Consider the following 23781-nt stretch of genomic DNA (forward strand, 5'->3'; position numbering starts at 1 on the left):
TCACTGATTCTTAGGTAGGCCTCTCAACTTATTCCTCGTTCGTGAATTCAAGTTTCGTTAAATTAGCATCTTTAGTGTCATCGGTTCAAACTGGATAGAGTCAACATTGATTGCTCTACAAAAAGATACGTCCATTGCCTCGCCAAAAGCTCAATGACCACGGGTCCACTGGAATACCAGTAGTTGAATACCTAGGGTCCTCGGAACTTGATGTTTCGTGAGCACTCAGCTCTAGCTTGTACAGGTTTTTTTTTTCCACGGAAAACAAGTCTGAGTTAATAAGTGCAAGTTCGGTATCCCTAGAAATCCCCTTCCAGTTTTTTTTCTTCAAATCAGGAGCCAGCTCACTTTGCGTCCACAGTCTCCTCCATCACCTCCTTCTCTTGCACAGCATTCTTATCGGCGGCCTCGTGGTCGCCCCTCAACCGCGCCTGCAGGACGTGCTTGTACTCCTTCCGGGCGAACAAGAGATCAATCTCCTCGAGACTGAGTCCCTTTGTCTCCTTAACGCAAAAGTAGACAAACGGGATGGCCAGGACGTTGAAGACGCAAAAGAGGATGTAGAACCTGTACCCGATGTTTTGGATGCCCATGGGTCCGAACTTGACCACGATGAAGGTGATGAACCACTGTGTGAAGACGCCCATAGCCGTCCCCACGTGGCGGACGTGGAGGGGTGCAATTTCGGGCTAGTTCAAGATGGGTGTATTTGTTAGCTTGATGTTGTGGAATCAAAATCGCACATCATGTGATGAAACAGAAAAGGGGAAAGCGAGGGTAGGCCAGGTTGTTGATAAAGGCCTTTTGAGAGCTTAAGAGGTGAAACATACCACGTATACCCATACTAGAGGACACCAAGAGGCCCCAAAGAAGAATTCAAAGAGAAAAATCGACACGACGGCCAATTTCAAAGACTGGTCAGTGTTGACTCCGAGACCGATCGTGAAGAGTACCATGAAGATGGAGCAGAAAATCGCCCCGTACAGCATGACGGTTCGTCGGCCAAGGTGCTCGACGGTCCAGATTGTCGTCGCGGTGCCGCCAAGGAAGAGCAATGTGACGCCGCCGGATGTGATGGCTGCTTGGTTCTGAGACATTCCAAGCGAGTTGATGAACAGGTATGTTGCGTAATATGATACGATACTACCAATAGTCAGAGATTGAATATGAGAGGGGTTTCAAACGCCAAAAAGAATCCACAGGTGTCTATGTCGCACTGGAGCACATCTTGTAATGGGTCTGGGTAAGAATGAATACTTACTTGTTACCATCCATCTGCTGGAACAATTGAGTGAGAACACCAAGCCACAGTCTCCAGGTGGTGTTGACAGGCGACGTATCATAAAACAGATTCTTCAGACTGAAGTTGTACTCTTTCTCGGCCTCAAGGGCAGCAAAAACGTCAGTACGGTGCTTGGTGACTTCGGCGCTGTCCACTGGCACGGCGTAGATACGAGCCATGATGTTATCTGCGTCTTCCACAGCTCCATTCGCATAGAGGTATCGCGGTGACTCGGGCAGAAAGAAAATGGTGGCCCAAGTAAGCAAAATGAATACAACCTGGAAGGCAAGTGGGAGGCGCCACACAGCTTCAGTGTTGGGATGGTGCTGCAGCATGCCGTAGTCAAACTAAGGTAATCAGGTGGTTAGCCCGCTGAAACAGGCATTATTTTTCTTTGCACCATAGGATGACTTACCCAATAAGCAATTGTCAATCCTAGAATGACGATCGTGAGTTGAGTGGCGATCAAGGCACCACGTGAATGAGCCTTGGAAGTTTCGGCAACCCAGATAGGTACCATTGTGGTTGTCAGACCTGGAAAAGGCGCGTTAGGAGCCCAAATCTAAGACGAGGACATGTTCTCTGACATGGAGACAAAACTGACCCATGCCGATACCTCCGATGACACGACCTGTGATCAAGTAACTGGCACCACGTGCACCGGCCTGAAGTCCTGCTCCGACAACGAGAAGAGCCCCTCCGATGACGATGAACAAGCGACGACCCATCTTTTGTCCAAGAAATCCAGCAATGATACATCCTGTAAGGCATCCAATATCGTAGATGGCGACGATTGTGCCCTGAATGTTTGCATTGTCCGGGTTGATGCGGTTGGCTTTGAGGAAACTCGGAAGAGCAATCAATCCTCCCAAGACACCTTGGTCATAGCCTTAAGAATTCAATGTTTAGCTGCGTAAGCGCAAAGATCGATGGCGAAAAACTCACCGAACAATGTAAATGCCCATGCCGAGCAAAGTGTGATGGCAGCTTGCAAGGGAAAGCCCTGCAGTGACTGGGCATAGCCTCTGTTGAATGCACCCATTTCTCCTGTGACTTGTGCTTTGTGCTCAGATCTAGAATCGAATGAAGTATTAGTCCTCCTTTAGGTGGAATGACTTGGCCTCATCTTGTGGAGGAATCGCGCATAATAATAGTCAGGCGCCGATCTCAGATTCCACGGAATTATTATGGGTGCCATAGGGGGTATAGGAATTAGACCAAGTTGTAGTAACAACCAATCCAAGTACATAAGCATGGGCCACACGGCGCTGTGAGACCCAAAAGAGGTAGAACTGGCCCATTTACCCCGTGGATCGTTGTGCTGGGATTGGAGGATTGTGGGAGCCGTAAGGCGTAACCTCAGTTAAAGGCTATGCTTGTGCCGAGGATACCGTCTCTTCTGTGCGGAGTTCGTCGGGCCACACGGCACACCTTTCTGGGAGAAGAAAGTGGAACATTCTTTGGTGTGAGCCTTGTGTAGTGATCGTGTAATATACATGGAACCTCAGCACTGTAGTGATATGTTCGTCGCTTGGCGGCCTCATCCTGGAGACTCAAGATCGGACTGTTCAGGGTCAAGTGAATTCCGGTAGTCTGGATCGAGCTAGAGCTTGAGATTGCCGTGGAATTCAGGAACAGAGATCTCATAAATGCGCCTCAACCAATCCTTGCTCTTTTGAAACGATCTCCGGCAAAAGGATCATTTTGCCAACTCTGGCGCAAAGAAGTGACCACATCAAGGCCACGTGAAGCACTTTTGTACGTCTGAGACATCTCTGCCAATGCTTGGACACAGGTTAAGAAGTGACGCTGTGCGTTGTCTCTTTCTGACTGCTCCTCGATTGCCACGCACAGGCGGAAGATATGTATCAAAGCAGCAGTCATTGTGATATGGCACATATGGTGGTGAGGTCGTCTCAGGCCATACATCTTGCGAAAAAGCACAAGAATGTTGCATATCTCCTCAGCACTCTGAACGCATTTGCTAAGTGGGGATTCCCCTGTGGATAAAAGTGTATCATCTGGTGCAATGAACGGTCTGTGTAACAATATGATACACTCGTAGTAACTTAGGTGAAGCTCAAGAATTGCCGGAATCTGGAAAGGAGAGGATCCGGTTACATCCAGGTGTAAATTGGCCGGCAGAGAAGAAAACCAATCTCGAAAATCTTGATCAGCCTGAGCGACGAATGATCGCATATCATCAGATACGTCTGGCACTCCAGAGTATAGAACATCCGAGACTTGGGCCAGGATTTTCATCAGAGAAGCAAGGTAGACATGGACATGCGCCGCAGCGGCGAAGTCGAACTTTGCAGGAAACCTCATACTGGTATATGGATCGACATAGTACTCCCACTGATATGTTCGGGAAGGAAGGGGGTCTTGAACGTTGTGTCGTAGGCTCTTCATCAAGGATGGTCGTCCGCAATGTGTGCTCCAGAGAGTGTCGATTGTGTTGATGGACCAAAATAGATTCCGACGCAGGATCAACATGTCTTCGGAATCGATGTTAACCCTAGATTCTAACCGAGAATATTCTTCGCCCAAGTCTAAGTGAAGCCCGAGATCGGTCATAATTTGCACAGCCATGCCAGAATAGATCCAACCTCTTGACTCCCGTGCATGCGCTGCTTCGTGTGAAGAAAGAATGAGTAAAGCCTGTGCAGTTGCGATGGTGGGACTGTCGACCTCGATTTCGAGATATGTCTTGCTACGGAATGCGAAGAATTCATCAGTTGCATCATTGACAGCAGGGTGGGTACGATCGGTGTACGCAGCGCCCACAGCAAATCTGGTCAAGTGTCAGCTCTTTTGTACGGAAAAAATCTGGCAATGCAAAACAGCTTGCGGGATATTGCATAGTTGATGCTACCAAAGTGGTAGCGGCTCGTACTACTTACACAGCATTCTCTAGAGCCGGTGAGTATAGGTCGGTGCTTTCGCCTGCTAAGAATCTTTTCCTCTCTTTGAAAAAGATATCTCTATCCAGCACGTACATTAACGCGTTGTGCCAGCAGAAGACAAGATTGATTAGGTGGCTTTCGTAGGCTGGATCGCTTGTCCACTGTAGGCCTGCCTGTATGATGGCGGCTTCTCCGTGGCTGACCACGTTGCGGATATTGGGTTGAACGAGAGATGCTGGGCCCGTATGCAACAGGTGTAGATTTGACATAGCACCATAATAGCGAGCCTGGCCGCCTTCAGTGATTTGCAGTCGTCCCAACCGACTGGTGAGCTGGCGAGTAACATCGTTCACAGTTGCCGCATCATCTGCCGACCTGGTCTTACCGAGTCTTCTTTTGGATTCCTGTTCGGCACCGACATTTATGGCTGCTGGTGAGGTATTAACACTGCCAAAGGATGTCTCTGGCGTACCGCCGGGCACCTTGAAACTTGCTATATCTGATATCAGATCATTATGGTTCTCAGAAGGCCAGTGGAGATTGGCAGCGTGCTGAGTAAAAGAGCCGCCAACGTAGGGATGCGTCGGATGAGAGCCATTATCATGACCCGACAAAGCATCCGAAAAGAACGACGCAGGTTCGATTGTGTCGAAAGCGGTGGTTGCGAGATCCCAATCTCCTTGTGTTTCCAGAAAATCCGCCGGTCGACCATCATTGCCTACAAAGCTCGGTAGATTCAGGTCGTGCCATTGTAGTTGTCCATCATAAGTGGTGACTGGCGTCGCTTCCAAATCCTCGTTTCCGTTGACCGAGTGCTCACTCGGCGCTTCATCTTTAATGTTGTCACTCAAGACGCTGCCTTTGCGCCGAACATTTTCTGACATCCTAGAAGCATAAGCGAGGGTCCATATCACTTCCATCGCACTTACCGTCGCTTGTCTAGACCATACACACATTCGGAACTGTAGAGTTTGCAGTTGGAACAAGGCCGGCCACTGCTACACTGAATGCACAATTCAGGTTAGAGGATATGCAAAGTATTTCGACTACACATACCTTGATACGCTTTCTTCGACACAAATCGCATGCCAGTGATGTATATTTTCTATCTGGCTTTTCTTTACTTGCTCGTTGCTCAGACATGGTGGCGTTGGTGAATGAAGGAAGAGGGATAAAGCAGAAACAGGCGGTTGAAGTCAAATAAAAGACGGCAAGTACATAGGTATCTAGGTCTCTGAACCAGTCTGACAAAATCTAACCACTAACCCCCGCATTTCAATATGCATTAGAACTTTCGTCAGACAAAACGTAGTCAACAGGACAGAGACAGCACTTTGAGAATTACCATTTTACAGATCTACTCTCGATCCTTGAGCAGCCCAGTCAGAATTAGCTAGTGTCTATCAATATGCCCAACTATCGGATATCATGGAAGCCACCATCGTTAACAAGTAGACTTCCATTCATGTAAGAGCTTTCGTCGCTCAGCAAGAAACCCAACACGTTTGCCTGTTCCTCCGCAAATGCCATCCTCCTCAACGCAATCTGCTTGCTCACTGCGGAATCTTTGTTCTCCTGAGTACCGATAGTCCCTTCTTTGCCCATACTGTGCTCGACCATGGCGGTCAAAGTCCACCCCGGACACAGAGCGTTGACACGAATCCCGTCCGGACCATAAAATTTGGCCCCATTCTTGGTAATTCCAATGGCTGCATACTTGGATGGCGTATATGCTGCCAAACCTGCTGCCTGAAGTCCCGAGATCGAGACGACGTTGGCGATTACGCCTCGTTGTCCAGGGATCGGATGGGTAGGCTCCGGAGAGAAAGAAACTGGCCGTGGCTCTTGTGTCTTCATCTGCAGGGCCTGATATTTTTGGCATAGCCAGAGACCTCGGGTGTTGATGGCATGTGTTCTGAATTGGACGATCAGCAGCGAGACGAAGACAACACGATGGGTTCTTACTTCTCAAACAGCTCTGTGGTGATGCTCTCTTCCTCGGACCAGATAGACTCGCATATCCCAGCACAATTTGCAGCATAGTCGAGGCGTCCTGTCCACTCTAAGGTCGCCTTGATGGCATCTTTCACCTCTGATTCTTGGGTGATGTCAACCTTGAGAAACTTGGTGCGGACATTCCACTTCTTCGCTACTTCGTCAGCCACCTTAACACCATCCTTCTCGTTCATGTCAACGATGACAATCGAGACACCGCGACTGGCGAGTTTATGGGCGGCTGCTTTGCCGATACCGCCGGCAGCGCCTGTGATCATGGCTACTCTCTCAGCCATTGCAGCCATTGTGAATTACTAGCTAATTGCAGGGTGGTGGTGTGATCGTAAACTCTGAAGTCTGAGTATAAGAGACATATCAAAACTACATTTCAAATACCAGGCAGCCCGATGCCTCTCGCCTAGGGTTACAACTGTTTGCGACAATACCATGGAATTGCTGTTGCAGTGCTGGCGACCCTCGTGCGGTGCGGAGAATATCAGGGATCAAGAGGGGGTGACCTTTTCTTCAGCCCCACGGGGTCCTTGGACTCGCGAGATTTCCCCGGCTCTTCCATCCATCGCCAAATGTATTAGTCCTGCACACTTCATATACTGCTCCTCGTTTCCACGCCTGGACAGCAATGGACAATAAATGCATAGAATGGGCTAGACACACGTCAACCGGCGGCTTAGGTTCATTTATTCTGAGGGCCATTTCCCCGGTAAGAATGGTGGTAGGAAGCCGTGGCACATGGAGAAAACAGGGTCCGCGTTTTGAATTCCGTGGAATCAACCCCAGTTCCTCCAAATGCTGCGATTAGTACTAGTATCAGAACTTGGGACCATGAACACGGTGGGTGGCTGGCCTGCTAACCATATCGAGGAGAAACATCAGTTCGCGAAGATTTTCCCACCTTGATAACAAAAGCATCACCTCACATTGGTCTTCTGTGTGCCTTATTTTCACGGTCCGGAGCCTTTGTTTCCCCTCGTTATACAGAGTACAACAGAGTACAGTCTTGTGAGCAAGTCGCGATGGCAAAATCTCTCGACGCTCTCATCATCGGCGCCGGGTTTGGGGGGATATACCAACTCTACCGGCTACGGCAGCAAGGCCTCAATGTCAAGGTCGTCGAAATGGCTAGCGACGTAGGGGGGACGTGGTACCATAACAGATATGTAAGCTATCTCCCACACAAGCAATCCTCAAGCAGAATATGTGGTTTTTTGCTAACATCCTCTTCCTCAATCACAGCCCGGAGCCATGAGCGATACCGAGAGCTTCATATACCGATACTCGTGGGACAAAGAGGACCTTCTCACGTATCCCTGGTCGCATTACTACGTCAAACAACCAGAGGTTCTCAAGTATCTCGAACACGTCGTGGAACGCCACGACCTTCGACGAGACATGCAATTCAACACCGAGCTCCTCTCGGCGGACTGGGACGAGGCGTCCCGCAAATGGCGAGTCGAGCTCAGCACCGGCGAGACCGTCCACGTGCGGTATCTCGTCACGGCGCTGGGGCTACTCTCCAAGGCCAACTACCCCGACATCCCGGGTCTCGACACGTTCCAGGGGGTCAAGTGCCACACGGCGGCGTGGCCGCGGGACCTCGACCTGACGGGCAAGCGCGTGGGCGTCATCGGGTGCGGCTCGACGGGCGTCCAGGTGATCACGGACATCGCGCCCAAGGTGTCGTCCTTGATCTCCTTCCAGCGCCACCCCCAGTACACGGTGCCCAGTGGCGACCGGCCCGTCGAGCCGGGCTACCGCGAGGGCGTCAACGAGCGGTACGACGAGATCTTCGAGCAGGTCAAGAACTCGATCGTGGGGTTCGGGTTCGTCGAGTCGACGGTTCCGTTCGACTCGGTCACGTCGCCCGAGGAGCGCGAGGCCATCTTCGAGCGGCTGTGGGAGCAAGGCAACGGCTTCAAGTTCATGTTCGACGGCTTCTGCGACATCGCCACCAACCGGGCCGCCAACGAGGCCGCGTGCGCCTTCATCCGCAAGAAGATCGGGCAGATCGTCCGGGACCCGGAGAAGGCGCGCAAGCTGCAGCCCCACGACCACTACGCCCGCCGGCCCCTCTGCGACGGCGGCTACTTTGAGCGGTTCAACCTCGCGCACGTCGACGTGGTCCAGCTGCAGGAGACGCCCATCACGCGCGTCACCCCCACGGGCATCGAGACGACCGCGGGGTCCCACGACCTCGACGTCATCGTCTTCGCCACCGGCTTCGACGCCATCGAGGGCAACTACAACCGCATCCGCATCCGGGGCCGCGGCGGCCTCACCCTCAAGGACTACTGGACCCCCAACGGCCCCACGGCCTACCTGGGCGTGTCGGTGCCCAACTTCCCCAACCTGCTCATGATCACGGGCCCCCAGGGCCCGTTCACGAACCTGCCCCCGGCCATCGAGGCCCACGTCGACATGATCTCGGGTCTGATCGCCCGGGCGGAGGAGTCCCGCGCCCACACCGGCGAGGACCCCGTCGTCGAGTCCCTCCCCGAGGCGGAGCAGGAGTGGCTGAATGAGTGCGAGCGCATGGCCGAGGGGAGCTTGTTCAAGGAGACGGCGTCGTGGATCTTTGGCCAGAACGTGCCCGGGAAAAAGTACGCTCTGAGGTTCTACTTTGGCGGCCTCAAGTCGTTCTACGAGGCGGTTCAGAAGGTCATCGATAACGACTATGCCGGGTTCAAGCCGATGGCCGTCTCGGCTGACACCTCCAAACAACAGGATGCCAGTGCCGGTGGTGGGGAAATTACAGGTCAAGAAGAGATCAGGGCGCACATGTAGCATATATTACTGGGGAATTGTAGAGTTGGAGCAAGATTCGGTTGATACTTGAGGTATTGGATGAATGCGTTTCGTCATGTGTGTGTTCATGAACAAATGAACAAGTATAAAATTCGAGGTCCAGTCTAAAGAATCCCTTAGCTTCCCTTTCCTAGGCACGATCAGGTGCCCATCCCGCAAAATGGTAAATGATCCCATGATGCTCACTGGGGGCTTCTCGAGAAACGGAAAAACGGAAAAACAGAGAAAGAAAACTGGTCATGAGGTTGTCGTGATAGGATCCAAGCAATCTTGCCACCAATACCATTTTCCACCCTTCGAGTAAGCAGAATGCAGTCATTCATTCATGCAGCTGACCATGGAGATGTCTAGTATCTGCCTCCACCCCAGCTGCTTTGAGAGCTGTTGTTTGTCTTCTTCTTGTCCTTGATGAAATCTTCAGCCAACGAACCCAATATGGCACCGCCGACTGTTCCGAGAAAACCGTGGCCCGCCTTCTTGCCCATGAAGTGGCCTCCGAAGCCGCCACCGACGGCACCCAAAAGACCCCTGTCGGATTCGTTCATGGGAGGAGCGTTTGCGTCGTAATTTGGGGCATTGGGGTCGCTGGACTGAGGGGAGAACTGGTGCTGACTGATGTCTGGTTGTTGGCCACCCTGGCCCCCCATCTGTTGCTGGTACGCTTGGTTCTGAGCGTAGGCATCGTTGCTGCCGTAGCCTTGACCCTGGCCTTGAGATTGACCGTAGTAGCCGGCGTGACCTTGGGGGTTAGAGGCGTCGTAGGCACCGTATTGGCCACCAGCCTGACCGTGCTGGAATCCACCCTGCTGGGGAGGGCCGAAGGAGTCTTGACGGCGAGGGGGGCCAAAGTTTTGGTCTTGCTGAGGGTATTGTGAGTAGCCTTGTTGAGGGTACGATTGTTGTTGCTGCTGGCCGTAGCCACCTTGATCGTAACCCTGTTGAGGAGGGTAGCCACCGCCGCCGTAGCCCTGCTGAGGGTACTGGGACTGTTGACCGTAGCCGGAGTAGTTGTCGTATGGTCCAGACATGGTGAGATTGGGACCTGAGGATGGAACTTGTGATGTGACTGGTCTTGAGGAGATACGAGTGTGTGGTGGAAGGACGAAAGAGTTTTCGGTGAGACGAAGAGGAAGTGGAAAGATGTAATGAAGAGACAGGTGAGCAAAAAGGCAAAGCTGAAAAAGAATGGCTCACTACGGAGTAAAATAGGATGAGTTCGAGTGGTAAGTTAGTAAGAATCAGCTAAGGTCAGGTTCAGTAGGCGCAGCGCAGGCAAAGTCAGTTGGATGAATTGTGTCACTTGGCCACCATCATTTACCTACCTAGGGACCTAAGGTAGGGATCTTTAGGCACCATGAACGAGTCAATACCCCTCCCAAGGGCAATGTGAATACTGTAGTGACACTTTGGTTCCCTCACATTCCCTCAAGTCATCGTCTGCTCAGCCCTCGATAACTCAGCCACCCCGCGGCAATGAGGGGTATTTAATCGCCCTATACGGAGTCGGGTTTAGGGCGCATACGTAACTCCTCCAGCAAGTTCAACTGGTCGTTCTAGGCATATATATTGTTTACAATACAGTAAATACGAATACTCTCACAACACGGAGAGGCCGATTTGAAAGAATTTCACGAGGCAAGACCTTTAAGACTCTGGTTTTTGTTCTCCCAAATTTTCTCAGCCAAATTCACCATAATTGTACACCGTACACCGTACAGTATGCAGATGCACAACCCTCGCCCGCCCAGCTCACCCACAGCCGACGTAGCCGAGGAGGAGAATCCTCTCTATCTTGGCTTGCAGCATGTACGATAAATACTCCGTACTGTAGAGATACCCTCATCCCAATCACGTGTTGTTATTCTTGTCTTATTGCACAGCCAAAGGCGAACCCGAGGCCGAACAGCTGAACTGCTTGTAGCCACTTGTTGACCTTCTGTCTTCTCTTCGTGATCGCCCATGGGAATAACAAGCCACACGGAGAATACTCCTTGACATCGGACTTGTACGGTCATGTTGCGCATCTCGGGTGCCTTGTGTCTCCAATAGACGTCTTTGATGAGTTAACTCCATCTCTACAGATGGTACAACTCCGCATTGTCGTAAGTAGTATATCAGACTGGGATTGCGCTTTAATCCGTTGAATCGTCGTTATTGTCGTTTGTCGTTCTTCTTGAAGTCGTGCGGTACAGATATTTTCTACCTTCCCCGTTCTCTATTTCGAAAAGTTCATTTTCTTTCGAGCCAGACCAGACAGTTTGTTTGCAAAAGCACACACGCACACACACACATCATGGCTACAGCAGACTATAAACAGATATCGGCAATAGCTCGAAAGAGAAGAGCAGCCAACATTGCCGCTTATTACAAGACTCCGACGTGGAACGAAGCAGACTTGCCACGAAACTTGACCGAATTCGCGTTGAAATCCGGCTACTACACCGACGACGAACTGGCCATCATCCAGTCCGAAGCGGATGTGATTCTGGACAAGATCAAGACCAAAGCCTGGACGGCGCTTCGAGTGACTCAGGCCTTTTGCAAGGCCTCTGCCTTGGCCCAGGAACTGACAAACTGTCTCACCGAGGTGTTGTACGCCGAAGCCTTTGAACGCGCCAAGTATCTCGACGACTACCTCGCACGCACGGGTAGGACCATTGGGCCTCTCCATGGACTCCCCATCTCCCTCAAGGACTGCTTCATCACGGCTCCCCACCCATCCTCGATAGGAATGGCCGCCTACGCCAACGAGCCGCTCCAGAAGGACACCCTCCTGGTCACCATCCTTCGCGACCTGGGTGCCGTCTTCTACGTCAAGACCAACGTGCCGACGGCCATGATGATGGCCGAGACCAACAACAACATCTGGGGCGAATGCCGAAATGCCCTCCACAAGGGCCTCAGCCCCGGAGGCTCCAGTGGCGGCGAAGGGGCCCTGATAGCGTTCAAGGCGTCTCCCCTCGGCGTGGGAACCGACATCGGTGGCTCCATTCGCATACCGGCCGCCTGGTCATACATGTACGGCCTCAAGCCCTCGTTCGGTCGGTATCCAGTCTACGGTGGAAAGTCTGGAATCCCAGGCCAGGAACACATTCTGGCAGTCAACGGACCCATGTCCAGATCGCTAAAGTCTCTCCAAATATACTCTGAAGCCGTCCTATCAGAGAACGTAGCACCATGGGAAGTTGTAAGTTTGTTTAAACCCCCTATTCACGCCCAGAAAAACGCCATGGCGGATTCAAGAGACGAAAAAGTCATCTGATAACCATGTATCTTTTAGGACCACAAACTCCTCCCCATCCCGTGGCGCAAGAACGTCATCCAGCCACCTGGTCGCAAATTGAGGATTGGTATCATCGGCATCGACGACGGCCTGACGACCGTACACCCTCCGGTCGAGAGAGCGATCAACATGACCCGAGCTGCACTGGAAAAGGCAGGTCACGACGTGTTTACATGGTCAGCTTCCGAGGACCACCCTGCCATCGTCAAGGTTTGTTTCCTTTCTCCTCTCCCGGACGCGGTGATCGCCTCCGGTGTTTTCAGTCTGCCTGCACTCCTACTGACTCGTCCTCCAACGATTGCCAGAACATCCAAGCGGCCTTCTTCGACCTGGGCGCCGCCGCCATAACGGACTTGCTCAAACCTTACGACGAACCTTTCTTCCCCAGCATGGAGGGCTACGGCATCGCGGCCGCCGCCGGGGAGGGCGGCATAGGGCCGACCAAGATGCGCCTGATGAACCTCAAGCGGAACGAGCTCCAAAAGGCCTACCTCGACCGGTGGAACGCCACCGCGGCCGACGGCAAGCCCAGGATGGACGCCATCATTTGTGCGTGCTCCCCCTGGGCGGCTCCCCGTCTCGGCCAGACCCAGGAAAACTTTTACGTCGGGTGGACCGGGTTTGTGAATTATCTAGGTAGGTACTCTGAACTCTCGGCCAACGTCGTCCCTCCCTCCACCGTGCTTTTCGAACCTCGAGCTGACTCGTGATCCCTTCTACTTCGCCCAGACTTCCCGGCCTGCACGTTCCCCGTGACCTTGGCCGACAAAACCCTCGACAAGCCTCGCGACAAGGCATCGTTCAACCAGCTGAGCGACATCGACGGACGCATCCAGGCCGACTACGACGCCGACTTTTACCATGGCGCCCCCGTGGCATTGCAGGTCGTGGGCAAGCGGTTGGAAGAGGAAAAGGTGTTGGAAATGACTCAAATCGTGGCCGATGCGTTGAAAGCCGCGTCGTGAAGTATTTATTTTACATAGTACCTCGAATGGACTTTGTTTGTCTGAATTTTTTTGAATAGACACTATTCCTTCGTCCTGATGCAGTATTCTTTTCAGCTCGTGTCATCTATTATTTCTAATGCCCGTCTCTTTTCTTGGGACACAAGGCAAGTTCCAGGCGCATCACCCGGTAATCTGGCTGGCTTATACAGCTCATGTGTTTCTACATGTACAATTCGACCAAATGGTCTGATCTCTCAACTCTTACAAGCCGCTGGGGCGAACAATTCCATCCTCCATCACCCAAGCGGAGCACACGCAAGTATTCAAGTCCCATATCATCATCAAGGTCGCTAGGGCAATGAATGTCGTCGTGTTGGTTCTGTTCCCTCATGACTGGAACAATGAAAACACCAGTGATACGTCTTCCAGTGGCGAACTCTGTCACTTCAAGGCTGTGCAGAAAAGCGAGTCCAAGGTCAAGCAGGCACAGATACTAATAGCACCTGTTCTGCATGTCTATTCAATCGTCGTCTGCGATCAGAATCGTTCCATCGTCTTCGTCAAGCACAATGGCTTGCATGGTGGATGACTTCGCCACTTCTGCGTTAGTCGGGCCTTGCAACTTTTTGGCCGGTGTTGCATCGATGTCGTCTTCATCCAATGGTCGTTTCCGCTTGCCATTTGATGTGGGAACAGACACACCATTTGAGACGACAATGTCGTCTGTGCTGGCTCCAGTTGCTTGATCTCCATCTAAAGACTCCTTCTTAGGCTTTCGTGGTATCTCAAAATTCTGACCTTCCTTCTCAATTAACTCGACAGTCTTGGTCTCATCCTTCGGCTTCTTCGCCTCGATGGCTAGTTGCAGATCGATCCGCGGATTTTCGTCCTCTTCATCCTTGATGAGAATGAAGCTCGCATCCGAGACATTTAGCTCTGGGAGTTTCTTTTCGAGGTTGTCTTCCAGGTCCGGGTCATAGAGCACACCAGCATCGCTCATTACGGTGATCTCCTCTCCATAACCTAACTTCGCACGTAGAATGCCTTCGACCAGGTCTTTGAGCGTTGCTTTCTCGAAGTCAACGTGCGCTCTTGCCATAGCGACACTGCAGACAGCACACTCCGAATTCGGTTCTTCGAGTTTGTCTGTTCTCAAAGCGCCATTCCATAGCCAAAGCCATTTCGTCTTGTCGTATTCTTTTCTAAGGACTTTGAAGGCTTGCATCACACAAAGCCCAGCGACCATGGCATTTGTCGTCGCAATTGCCGGGATGATGTTGCCAGCCATCTGCTTGATATCGAACTTTGACTTTGGCTCGATGCCGAAAATGATTGAACGCAGGTTTCCTGCTGCCGCAACAAAATCCATCGTATCATCATCGTCTTTGTCAAAGGAGATGAGAGGGGGCGGTCCTCCATCCGTTGCAGCCTTGGTCTGTTCTTGCGCCAGTCTCGACGATAATCGTGCTAAAGAGTTTTTGAAGACGAAAAAGTTCTCGGGTAAAGACCATGTCTGTTGACCATTTTTCAAGACTGGTTCGTTAAGGGACGTGGCCTCTTGCTCCAAAGCTTCATAAGCCAGAGGTTTGGGAGGCGTTTTCTCCTTCCACATATCCTCCATCTGAGCCAATCTTTCAATGTCCTCTTGGAAGACCTTGTCAAACACCTGTTTTGCAAAGTTGTCCGAGCCCATAGATTCTCTGATCTTTTTCAGGGCTTGCGCTTCCTGTCTGAGCTTCTCAATTTCAGCGGCATTATCCGAGTCTTCAGTCTGATCGACTTCCGGTGCCTCGTCCTCGCTCAAGCCAAACAATTCTGGCAGGAGATAGCTCTTTGCCCAGACGATGCAATGGATAGGCTGACTGGGGGTACTCCGTATTGTACAGACAGGGTAGGAAATTGGTGTCGTCTTTGGGGTACAATCATAGCAAGCCGTTCTGCCTTTCTTGATCACTTGCACCTGTCCTTTGAATCCGGTGGTGCCAGATTCGATCAGAGGTATGTCGACAGCCAAGCACATCTTGTTGACATGACGCCGGGCTTCCATATTATCTAGCGCATTGAACACAATATTGAAGTTGGAGAACCATTCCAGATTGAACTGTTTGTCTTTAATGTTGGCATGGTAGGCGACCAGCTTGACATTAGGGTTGAACTTCTGAGCCACCTCTTTTGCAACGAGCGCTTTTGGTTTCTTGATATGTTCTTGTCTGAACAGAAATTGGCGGTTCAAGTTGCTCAGGTCGATGGTGTCGAGATCGATGATGTGAATTTCACCGAAACCGGTTAGGATGAGGTTCTTTAGAAGTTCACAGCCAATGCCGCCTGCACCGACAAGGAGAACGCGCGACTGCGAAGACGAGTTAGTGTTTGAGATGAGATGAGCAATTCAAGAGTCATCTTCACCTCTTTGACCAGTCGGTGCGCCGCTCCAAGCGACTGTCTCGCATACTTCTCGCGCGACATGATGTGAGTGGTATGGTAGATGCTAGTTACGCCGGTATCGTCAAAAGACTGGCCGATGTCAAGAAGGGAAAGGCATCCCGCGTTGTCGTGACCAGAGGTGGGAAAGGTGAAAGGTGGATGTGTGTAGAATACAAGAAGGAGAAGTGAAGACGAGAGACAGTGAAGAGCAGAAAACCCCTGTCGGGCAATCAGGTGTTGACAGTCAGTATATAGTGACTGAGGGAAAAAAAGAGTGTAGATGAGGTACAAAGCAAACCCCAATTGAGAAGCCGGTTGAGTTGCGAACTGAGGCGCAAGTGACAAGATGCGCTAGAACTGGCCCTGCAGGAAGTGAAGTGACGGATGGAGGGATGATGACAGCGCGATGAGGGATGGGCGCAAGATAGGTGCTAATGATCACTAGTCTGACCACCTAAAGAGTTAGGGACCGTCTGGTGAGTCTCACTGATCCTTTAGCTACGATAAAAAGACTAGATGAACCTCCAGGCGGCTCAACAGCGCCAATTACTTGCTGTCGTTTTAGTGATCTCCGGGTGACTTTTTCAGGGCAATGTGACGCTATTGTTGTTAGCGAGTGAAGCTAAGCAGCCAGAGTTACGGAGTTGACGTCACGTGATTTTTCGTTCCCAGGGGCAATTTTTTGTCCATGCTCATCATAAGACACTTTTTTTGGTATACGAACAGTGATCGAATCAACGACCTGCCAGAGATCCCGGGATATTGACTAGACAGTTTCAGTCCGCACCTCATCCAGAGGAAGGAAAACAGGGAGAGGAGAATGTCCGATGATGAAGCCGACCCTGAACTCCTAGCACTCCTACGCCAGTCACTGGGTCTGGGACCAGGGACGTCCACCGCTCCTCCCACCACGGGGGTCCTCAAGTCGGCAGAATACATCTACGACAATGCCATCGACGTGGCTATATCGTCAGATGGCACCAGGGCCGCCGCGGAGACCATATGGGCGCTCATGCAGGCGAAACATTACTCGACCGAGACTTGGTCGTCGCACGAACTCCACCCAAAGACCAAGGACGAGGCCACCGTCAATTTCATCTTCACCATGAACCTGCTGAACTTTTCCTTCTGGTCCGAATTGCCTCATGACGAACGCTTTGCCATTGAATACCGAGGTGAACGATGGACAGGGTATTGGTCGCTCGTGGCGGCTCTACAGCGAGCACTCGACGAAGGTAAGGCCTAGGCCACCGTGCCCCATGTTTGTGCACAATTCTTGTTTGTCTTTCTCCTATTCCCTCCCAGGGGCCAGTCCAGGTTTATTCACACTTCGCATCTTAACAGGCTATCCCATCACCACACCTACATTCTGGACGGATCTTGGCTCCTGCCCGGACAGTGTGTTTGAACACGTCTTCCGTTCAGCTACGTCGGAATCTATCCCCCTGCTGTCTCAGCGCATCTCCATCCTTCGCGAGGCCGGCGACATTTTAGAGGCCGACTTCTCCTCATCCCCTCTCAACATCATCACCCGCGCCGAAAACTCAGCCTCACGCCTCGTCAACCTCCTGGCCACACACTTCCCGAACTTCCGCGACACCACGACCCTGGCCGGCCGCGAGGTGCGTCTGTACAAGCGCGCTCAGATATTCGCCGCCGATCTGTGGGCATGCTTCAACGGCACGTCGTACGGTTCCTTCACCGACATGGATAACCTGACCATGTTCGCCGACTATCGTATCCCTCAGATGCTCCAGGGCTTACACTGCCTGTGGTACTCGCCTCGATTGGAATCGCGGATCGCTCGACACGACCAATTCAGCCCCGGCGAAGCCATGGAAGTCGAGATCCGCGGCTGCAGCATCTGGTGCGTCGAGCTATTGAGGCGCCAGATCGAGCGCAAGCACCCCGAGGCCAAGGGCAAGCTCAACGCCGTCTTGATCGATTTCTTCTTGTACGATACTTGCAAGGAAATGGAGAAGAAAGGACATTGTGAGGACATGCTGCCTCATCATCGGACAAGGTCCATTTATTATTGATGAATCACCCCGCTCTTTTGTTGTCGTCCTACTATATACCTACCTACATGTGTGTTTAGATCTCGACTTGCTGCAAAGCAACAACATAATGGGAAATAAAGGAAGGGTGGTCGGAGGTTTTAGGTTTTGTTTTGATTGATTAGACGAAATCTAGAGAAGAGAAAGACGGCCCTGGCTGCAGGCGTTTTGTTTGATTATTCTCAAAGGAAAGAAAAAGTGGCCAGAGCAGAACAGAAGCATGCTTTCTTGCTTCGATATGCAATAGTCTATGTACAAAAGCCCTGACAATATGAAGCTATGCTTGTTTTTTGGCTGCTTATCCCCAAACACCGGTAAATGCCGAGATGTATTTTCAAAGCTTGTCTTCAATTCAAATATCACTTCCAACCGGTGTAGTCGTCCCCTTGGATCTCGACATGCTGAATGGTGCCAGAACCTTCTTTGCTTCCCAGATGCGCCAGGCCAGATTCTCGACCTTGCCGTCCGCCTTGACGACCTGGGGGGCAAACTCGATGCCAAACATCTGATGGATAGCGTAGACTACGCGTTTGGCGTACTTTCCGTCTCGATCCACTAAGCTGCCGAAGGCTTCTGAAGGGGTGCTCGGCGCGATATCTGGGTCCCGATCGAAGCAGTTCTGCACAATGGAGAGAAGCGTGCTCTCGATAGACCGTCGGATCAAAATATCATTCTGAGTCAGCATTGCGCCTTCTGGTGTGGGGATGTCTGTGGCTTCCAGATCATCTTCGCTGAATCGTGGAATGCGAACTTCAAAGGGCCGTGAGACTGCCATGACGTTATGCTTGCCGTTGTGATGATAGCGGAACTCGAAGACACCTTGGGTCCACCATAGTTTATCGCCTGAGAAGATCATTTCACCAGTCAAGCACTCCTTTTCGGAACCGTCCTGGCCTTTCACAGTAGTCTTCACATTACTGGAAACGATGCCCTTTTCAGAATTCAGCAGGTCATATTCGTGGATATTGGTGGCAATCCAACGACCCGATGAGGAAATTGTGGTCACGTCGCGAGATGCATTGTCAGTGACCATGTAAAGACCAACCCAATCCTTCGCACCATGATTAAGGGGCGCCGTCCAGCTGACTTTGATGGGAGCACCATACTCGAACAGAAGAGCTTTTTTCCCAGTGGTGCGTTCGTCTGGTGTACGAACGACGCCTGACTCTTTGTCGCTTGATCGCTGCGAGTCAACCAAAGGAGAGGCTGGAGTGCCTTCGATCTCGAGTTTGTAGTCCTCAGGGTTTAGACCGACAACCTCGGGTTCTACTTTCGTGATCGTGACACGTGCTGTATGTTTTGGAATGAGGTCTTTGACGTCCTGAGCAATGGTGGTGACACCGGCCGTCAACTTGGGACGTACAGCATCAAAGAAGTCCTCGAGGTAATCGAACGTCTCGTCCAACATCTTGTCCATGCCATCTTGCCACTGTCGCAACGGTGGCGGTAGCGATCTGCGCAGGCTTCTGACCAATCCAGCATCTTGTCGAAGACTTCGGCCATACAGCTTCTGCATGTGAGGTCGCTCAACATATTGAATGAATGCTAGACTAAGTGTGTGACTCAGCAAAGCCAAGCAGAAAATAGCTTTGCTTCCAGTGATGAGTGCAACTCCCCAGATACCTGCGAGGCCTAGCACGCGTTCGGGGTTGTTCAGAAATCGATAGATGCCGCCATAGGTCAACTTGGAGGAGTGGTCAAAGAAGAAATCTCCGAAGAACCATCCGAACTCGCCAAGTTGATCATAGATGCTGAACGAGACCCATACCTGAAGCGCAATCAAACTCAAGCCCACAACGTGCTTCAATAAGACAAGCCCATAATCCCAGTTTGCTGGCATGGTGTACATCTTCCATGCCGCGGCAGTAAACCAGGCATAGCATAGAATCATACTGAGGTGGTATGTGCCTTTCCATTGTCTCCACGCCTCACCAGTGCTTTCGCCGTACTTCAGAAAATGTCTGGTCCACTTCTTCTTGGATGACTGCCTGTTAAGTAGGTACCCAATACCAGCAGAATACCAGACTCTCCATATCGCAGCGTTGACGACGAAGAATGTTTGATAAAATGTCGTGTTCGGTGTCAGCATAGTCAAAGCAAAGATGTAGATCTGTAACACGAGGACGGCAGAGTCGGTGGTTCGATATAGATCGATATTGTTTAGGCCCAGGAGATTGTGCGTTTGGGAGGGTTGTGCATGAGCGGGACGGGGCCAGACATCATCTGTAGTACTCAGATCATTTGACGGGTTTTCTCCTTGTGCTGCTATCGGCAATTCGTTGATTGATCTTCGTGGCGGAGGAGAGCTGTAGGTACGTTCGATATGTGGGCTTTCGACCAACACCAAGAAAGCGAATTGAGCGGCGTGAGCGATGATTGAGATGAATAGAACTTTGTAGCTGGCTGCCATGAGCGAGATGCCATAGTAGCCGACATAGCCTATCGAATACATGGGGTGAGGGGCCATCTCGAACACTCCATCAAAGGTCAATTCTTGATCGACGAGGTAGAAAAAGTCGCCCCAATACCAGGCATAGTCCTTCACCACTCGATGCGCGTCCAACTTAACCCACAAATTGAAGGCAAAGAGGGAAATTCCAGTAGCCCACCGCAAGAACGTGGTAACGAATAATTCTCCAGTCGGTCGGTGACCACAGGACATGGCAAACAGCATGTACGAAACGAAGTCGCACATCAAGATTAGATCGACGATACGACGGAAAATCAACCAAGTGTTATACTCAAGGGGAGCGGTATCGAAGTCGTAATCTTTAGCAATCTTTGTCTCGAGTTCTCGTTTGGCAAAGGCTCGTATCTTTGGGTGCGGGTTCTCACCATTGGAGGCGCTAGGGAAGAGCTTAAGTCTGCGTGCCCATCTCACAAGCATCTTGTGGTGAGACTGCATATGCAGAAGATAGCCAATGCCAATGTTGTAGCCTGCTCTCCAGAAGAGAAATATGGCTGCGAGAATGGGTTTCCGATATGCCGCTGGAAGCGACCAAGCCAACAAAATGTGCAGCAAAAGGATAAATAGAACAAGGAGGTCTCCCAGGTTCTTGGGCTCTGTGGGCGAGAGCAGCTGTGAGACCATGTCATGTGTGTATGGCACAGTGAACACTAAATAATTGTCAGATTCTGAGACTTAACAAACCAACGCAAGAAGGAAGTACCAGTTCCATCGGGAGTGCGACCAAAGGTCTTTCTGTCTTGCTCCTGCTTGTTTGATTTCTCTTCAGCAGCATTGAGGTCCAGGACCGCCTGTCTGGCTTCCTGCTGAGTGTTGGCGTGGATCGGAGCATTCCTCTTGCGAAGACCCTCGGCCGCGGACTCGGCAGTGGGATCCATGCTTGAATCCGTTGCCACCGAGGAACAACCTAGCTAACTTGCTAAAGTCAAGCAAAGAATTAAATCCGTACAGCTAAACAACAAACACGGAAAAATCAAGGAAGACAAACTGAGTGCGCCATAGACTGACCCAGGTTGTATTCCATGTGTCTGGCTCTCAACAAGGAGTTCCGAGTGAAGCAGAGGCCGAGGGAAAGTGGGCGAGGAAGAAGACTCTAAGGACAGAGGGGTCTTGGCTGGGGACCTGCAAATTGGCAGTGGATGGAGGTTTCGGTACGTGTTGTTGGCCATCACGTGCACGGCCGAATTCTCTCTGTGGGGGATTCTCTTCAAATGACGCCATGAGCCTTGCAGCATGGCCCGACAATTGGAGGAGCGCAGACGGAGAATGCACCCACAGAAATGAAAACTCCAAGGCACTGCATATGCCGAGTCGAGGAAGGATTCGCTACCATGAGGAGACATCCCACGTACTTGGGGCTCATATAAATATACGAGTCATGAGGATACGAGGGGTTGCGCAAGGCTGACCGATCAGGCTGAGGTTGAAGGTGGGATGATGTTTGTCACCCGCGACAGACCAATCATTTTCTTGTGGCATTATTACCAATCCATCTTTTGCCTCTTCCACCATGGTTCTGCTCATCACATAGATTTCCCTTCATCCCTGGTGTTGATGTTAAACGACGAGTGTCTTCAATATATCGTGCGGTGACGACCAGTTGGTCCCAAATCATGGCACCGTCATTCGAAGAGCCACTCGCAGAGGCCCTGGAGGCTCCTTTGAAGGAGAAACCAAATCTTGTTGCACCGGAACCTGGTACGTGTTGTTACTTGTCTCAGGGACATAGACGAGGCTAATTATTCCTACAGAGCATTGTCCGGGCCCTGAATCCGATCAAGCCGGCAAGGGTGACGCCTGCGATGGTTGCCCAAATCAGGCTATCTGCGCATCTGCGCCCAAAGGACCTGATCCCGACATTCCCCTCATCACGGAGCGACTCGCGGGCATAAAACATAAAATACTGGTGCTATCAGGAAAAGGAGGCGTAGGAAAGTCAACGTTTTCCTCCCTGTTATCACACGCATTCGCAGCAAATCCTGATTCTGCCGTCGGAATCATGGACACCGACATCTGCGGCCCGTCTATCCCAAAGATGATGGGGGTCGAGAGCGAGACGATACATGTCAGCAACGCTGGTTGGAGTCCTGTTTGGGTGACCGACAACCTAGGGGTGATGAGTGTGCAATTCATGCTCCCTAATCGCGATGATGCTGTCATCTGGAGAGGGCCCAAAAAGAACGGGCTCATCAAACAATTCTTAAAAGATGTTGAATGGGGCGAGTTGGACTACCTGATAGTGGACACGCCTCCGGGCACTTCAGACGAGCACCTGTCTGTGAACTCGTTCTTGAAGGAGTCAGGGGTTGATGGTGCTGTTGTGGTCACCACTCCTCAAGAGGTTTCCCTGTTGGATGTTAGGAAAGAAATCGACTTTTGCAAAAAGGCCGGCATCCGAGTGTTGGGGCTGGTTGAGAACATGGCTGGCTTTGTGTGTCCGAAGTGTACCCACGAGTCTCAGATATTCAAAGCCACGACAGGGGGCGGGAAACGATTGTGTCAGGATATGGGCATTCCTTTCCTCGGGTCGGTTCCTTTAGATCCCCGAATTGGCATGGCCTGCGATTTTGGAGAGAGCTTCTTGGATAGCTTTCCCGACAGCCCAGCCTGTAAAGCATTGAGACAGGTTGTGAGGTCGGTAGGCAAATTGATTGGAGAGGATCCAGATGAGGTTTTGCCAGACGGGCCAATATGAAAAGAAAGAAGGGATTTTGGCTACCGCGTTACCCTCTTAACTCTGAATGGACACTTCTGGGCAGATTCATCTTGGGCAATGGCACACTGCACGCCTGGTGCTTGTCTGGGGCCGTCTCACACCTCCAAACAGCCAGTCCAACTTTATCGGTATCGACTGGTGATAGCATGGAAGCCATTTCGACACTAGCAAATGGACGAAGTGCAGTGTTTCCGCCTCAAGCATCACACATTACATCTGGAGAAGACAGAACAGCCTCAGCCTCAGCCGATACCCGTATCCAACCCAAGCTCCAGTGTGGAAATGGAGGCTTGAGACACACATTAACAAGGCAGGAAGTTTCTGATTATGAATACGCAAACCAGTGACGAGTCACGCGAAGCTATGAGCTCGTATTGAGGGCACGAACGGCAACTTGTGTCGAGAAGAACTCGCGTTTTAAGATCCGTTCGAGGTGAAGCGCAAGGTTCAAGGGTGCACCGTGTATCGTGCGCTACCTAAGTACGGAGCAGGTAGCACGGCGGTTACCGGACCAGGCGGACATGAGCATTTTGAAGGGTGATAAGTTACAATCATGACTCGTTAGAGGTACATGAGGGACGGAGGATGGAGGAGTACCGTACTACAATACTACGAGTCTGAGGCATGAACTGAACGCGACGCCGAGGCTGCTCTTTAACATGGACTATACCAATTCCGGACCGTAGACAATACTATACTTCCAAACCTCATGAGCCTGGGGCCAATGGCAGGTGTCAATGGTGGATTAAGTGGATTGATGCGAGGCGCTAGCCGGATGTTCAGTTGCGAAACTTCTCCTGCATTTCGAAACTTGGCTATTCCCTGAACGTCGGTTTCACCTGCGTCAAAGCCCCCCTTTTCTCTTTCTTCCGCGACTCTGA

General features: G+C 51.4%; 9 protein-coding genes across 9 annotated transcripts; 4 read left to right on the forward strand and 5 right to left on the reverse strand.

The window, feature by feature from the left end:
• Positions 1–91: 91 nt before the first annotated feature.
• Positions 92–2919, reverse strand: PV06_10924 (uncharacterized protein). Its single transcript, XM_016412519.1, has 6 exons — positions 2228–2919; positions 1887–2171; positions 1698–1816; positions 1262–1629; positions 831–1143; positions 92–689 (listed from the first exon to the last, which is right to left on the reverse strand). Exons 1-6 carry the CDS (start codon positions 2322–2324, stop codon positions 345–347), a joined length of 1527 nt encoding a protein of 508 aa, XP_016257018.1. The 5' UTR covers positions 2325–2919; the 3' UTR covers positions 92–344.
• A 19-nt stretch (positions 2920–2938) lies between these two features.
• PV06_10925 (uncharacterized protein) lies at positions 2939–5331 on the reverse strand (the record flags this gene model as incomplete). The annotated part of the gene is made up of 4 exons (XM_016412520.1): positions 2939–4076; positions 4186–5073; positions 5118–5191; positions 5245–5331. 4 exons carry the CDS (start codon positions 5329–5331, stop codon positions 2939–2941), a joined length of 2187 nt encoding a protein of 728 aa, XP_016257019.1.
• Positions 5332–7217: 1886 nt separating this feature from the next.
• On the forward strand, positions 7218–8985 carry PV06_10926 (uncharacterized protein; the record flags this gene model as incomplete). Its single annotated transcript, XM_016412521.1, has 2 exons — positions 7218–7361; positions 7438–8985. The coding sequence occupies 2 exons, from the start codon at positions 7218–7220 to the stop codon at positions 8983–8985; spliced, it is 1692 nt and encodes a 563-aa protein (XP_016257020.1).
• PV06_10927 (uncharacterized protein) lies at positions 8912–10317 on the reverse strand. Its single transcript, XM_016412522.1, has one exon. The coding sequence runs from the start codon at positions 10032–10034 to the stop codon at positions 9354–9356; it is 681 nt and encodes a 226-aa protein (XP_016257021.1). The 5' UTR covers positions 10035–10317; the 3' UTR covers positions 8912–9353.
• A 722-nt stretch (positions 10318–11039) lies between these two features.
• On the forward strand, positions 11040–13286 carry PV06_10928 (uncharacterized protein). The gene is made up of 4 exons (XM_016412523.1): positions 11040–12193; positions 12287–12499; positions 12595–12925; positions 13019–13286. The coding sequence occupies exons 1-4, from the start codon at positions 11300–11302 to the stop codon at positions 13252–13254; spliced, it is 1674 nt and encodes a 557-aa protein (XP_016257022.1). The 5' UTR covers positions 11040–11299; the 3' UTR covers positions 13255–13286.
• Positions 13235–16102, reverse strand: PV06_10929 (uncharacterized protein). Its single transcript, XM_016412524.1, has 2 exons — positions 15643–16102; positions 13235–15586 (listed from the first exon to the last, which is right to left on the reverse strand). The coding sequence occupies exons 1-2, from the start codon at positions 15700–15702 to the stop codon at positions 13757–13759; spliced, it is 1890 nt and encodes a 629-aa protein (XP_016257023.1). The 5' UTR covers positions 15703–16102; the 3' UTR covers positions 13235–13756.
• Positions 16103–16215: 113 nt separating this feature from the next.
• Positions 16216–18010, forward strand: PV06_10930 (uncharacterized protein). Its single transcript, XM_016412525.1, has 2 exons — positions 16216–16895; positions 17005–18010. Exons 1-2 carry the CDS (start codon positions 16481–16483, stop codon positions 17697–17699), a joined length of 1110 nt encoding a protein of 369 aa, XP_016257024.1. The 5' UTR covers positions 16216–16480; the 3' UTR covers positions 17700–18010.
• PV06_10931 (uncharacterized protein) lies at positions 17923–21495 on the reverse strand. The gene is made up of 2 exons (XM_016412526.1): positions 20888–21495; positions 17923–20834 (listed from the first exon to the last, which is right to left on the reverse strand). The coding sequence occupies exons 1-2, from the start codon at positions 21060–21062 to the stop codon at positions 18070–18072; spliced, it is 2940 nt and encodes a 979-aa protein (XP_016257025.1). The 5' UTR covers positions 21063–21495; the 3' UTR covers positions 17923–18069.
• Positions 21496–21508: 13 nt separating this feature from the next.
• PV06_10932 (cytosolic Fe-S cluster assembly factor nbp35) lies at positions 21509–23610 on the forward strand. The gene is made up of 2 exons (XM_016412527.1): positions 21509–21882; positions 21936–23610. Exons 1-2 carry the CDS (start codon positions 21798–21800, stop codon positions 22877–22879), a joined length of 1029 nt encoding a protein of 342 aa, XP_016257026.1. The 5' UTR covers positions 21509–21797; the 3' UTR covers positions 22880–23610.
• The last annotated feature ends 171 nt before the right edge of the window (positions 23611–23781 follow it).

Source organism: Exophiala oligosperma (genome assembly GCF_000835515.1).
Source record: "Exophiala oligosperma strain CBS 72588 unplaced genomic scaffold supercont1.17, whole genome shotgun sequence".
Lineage (NCBI taxonomy): Eukaryota > Fungi > Ascomycota > Eurotiomycetes > Chaetothyriales > Herpotrichiellaceae > Exophiala > Exophiala oligosperma.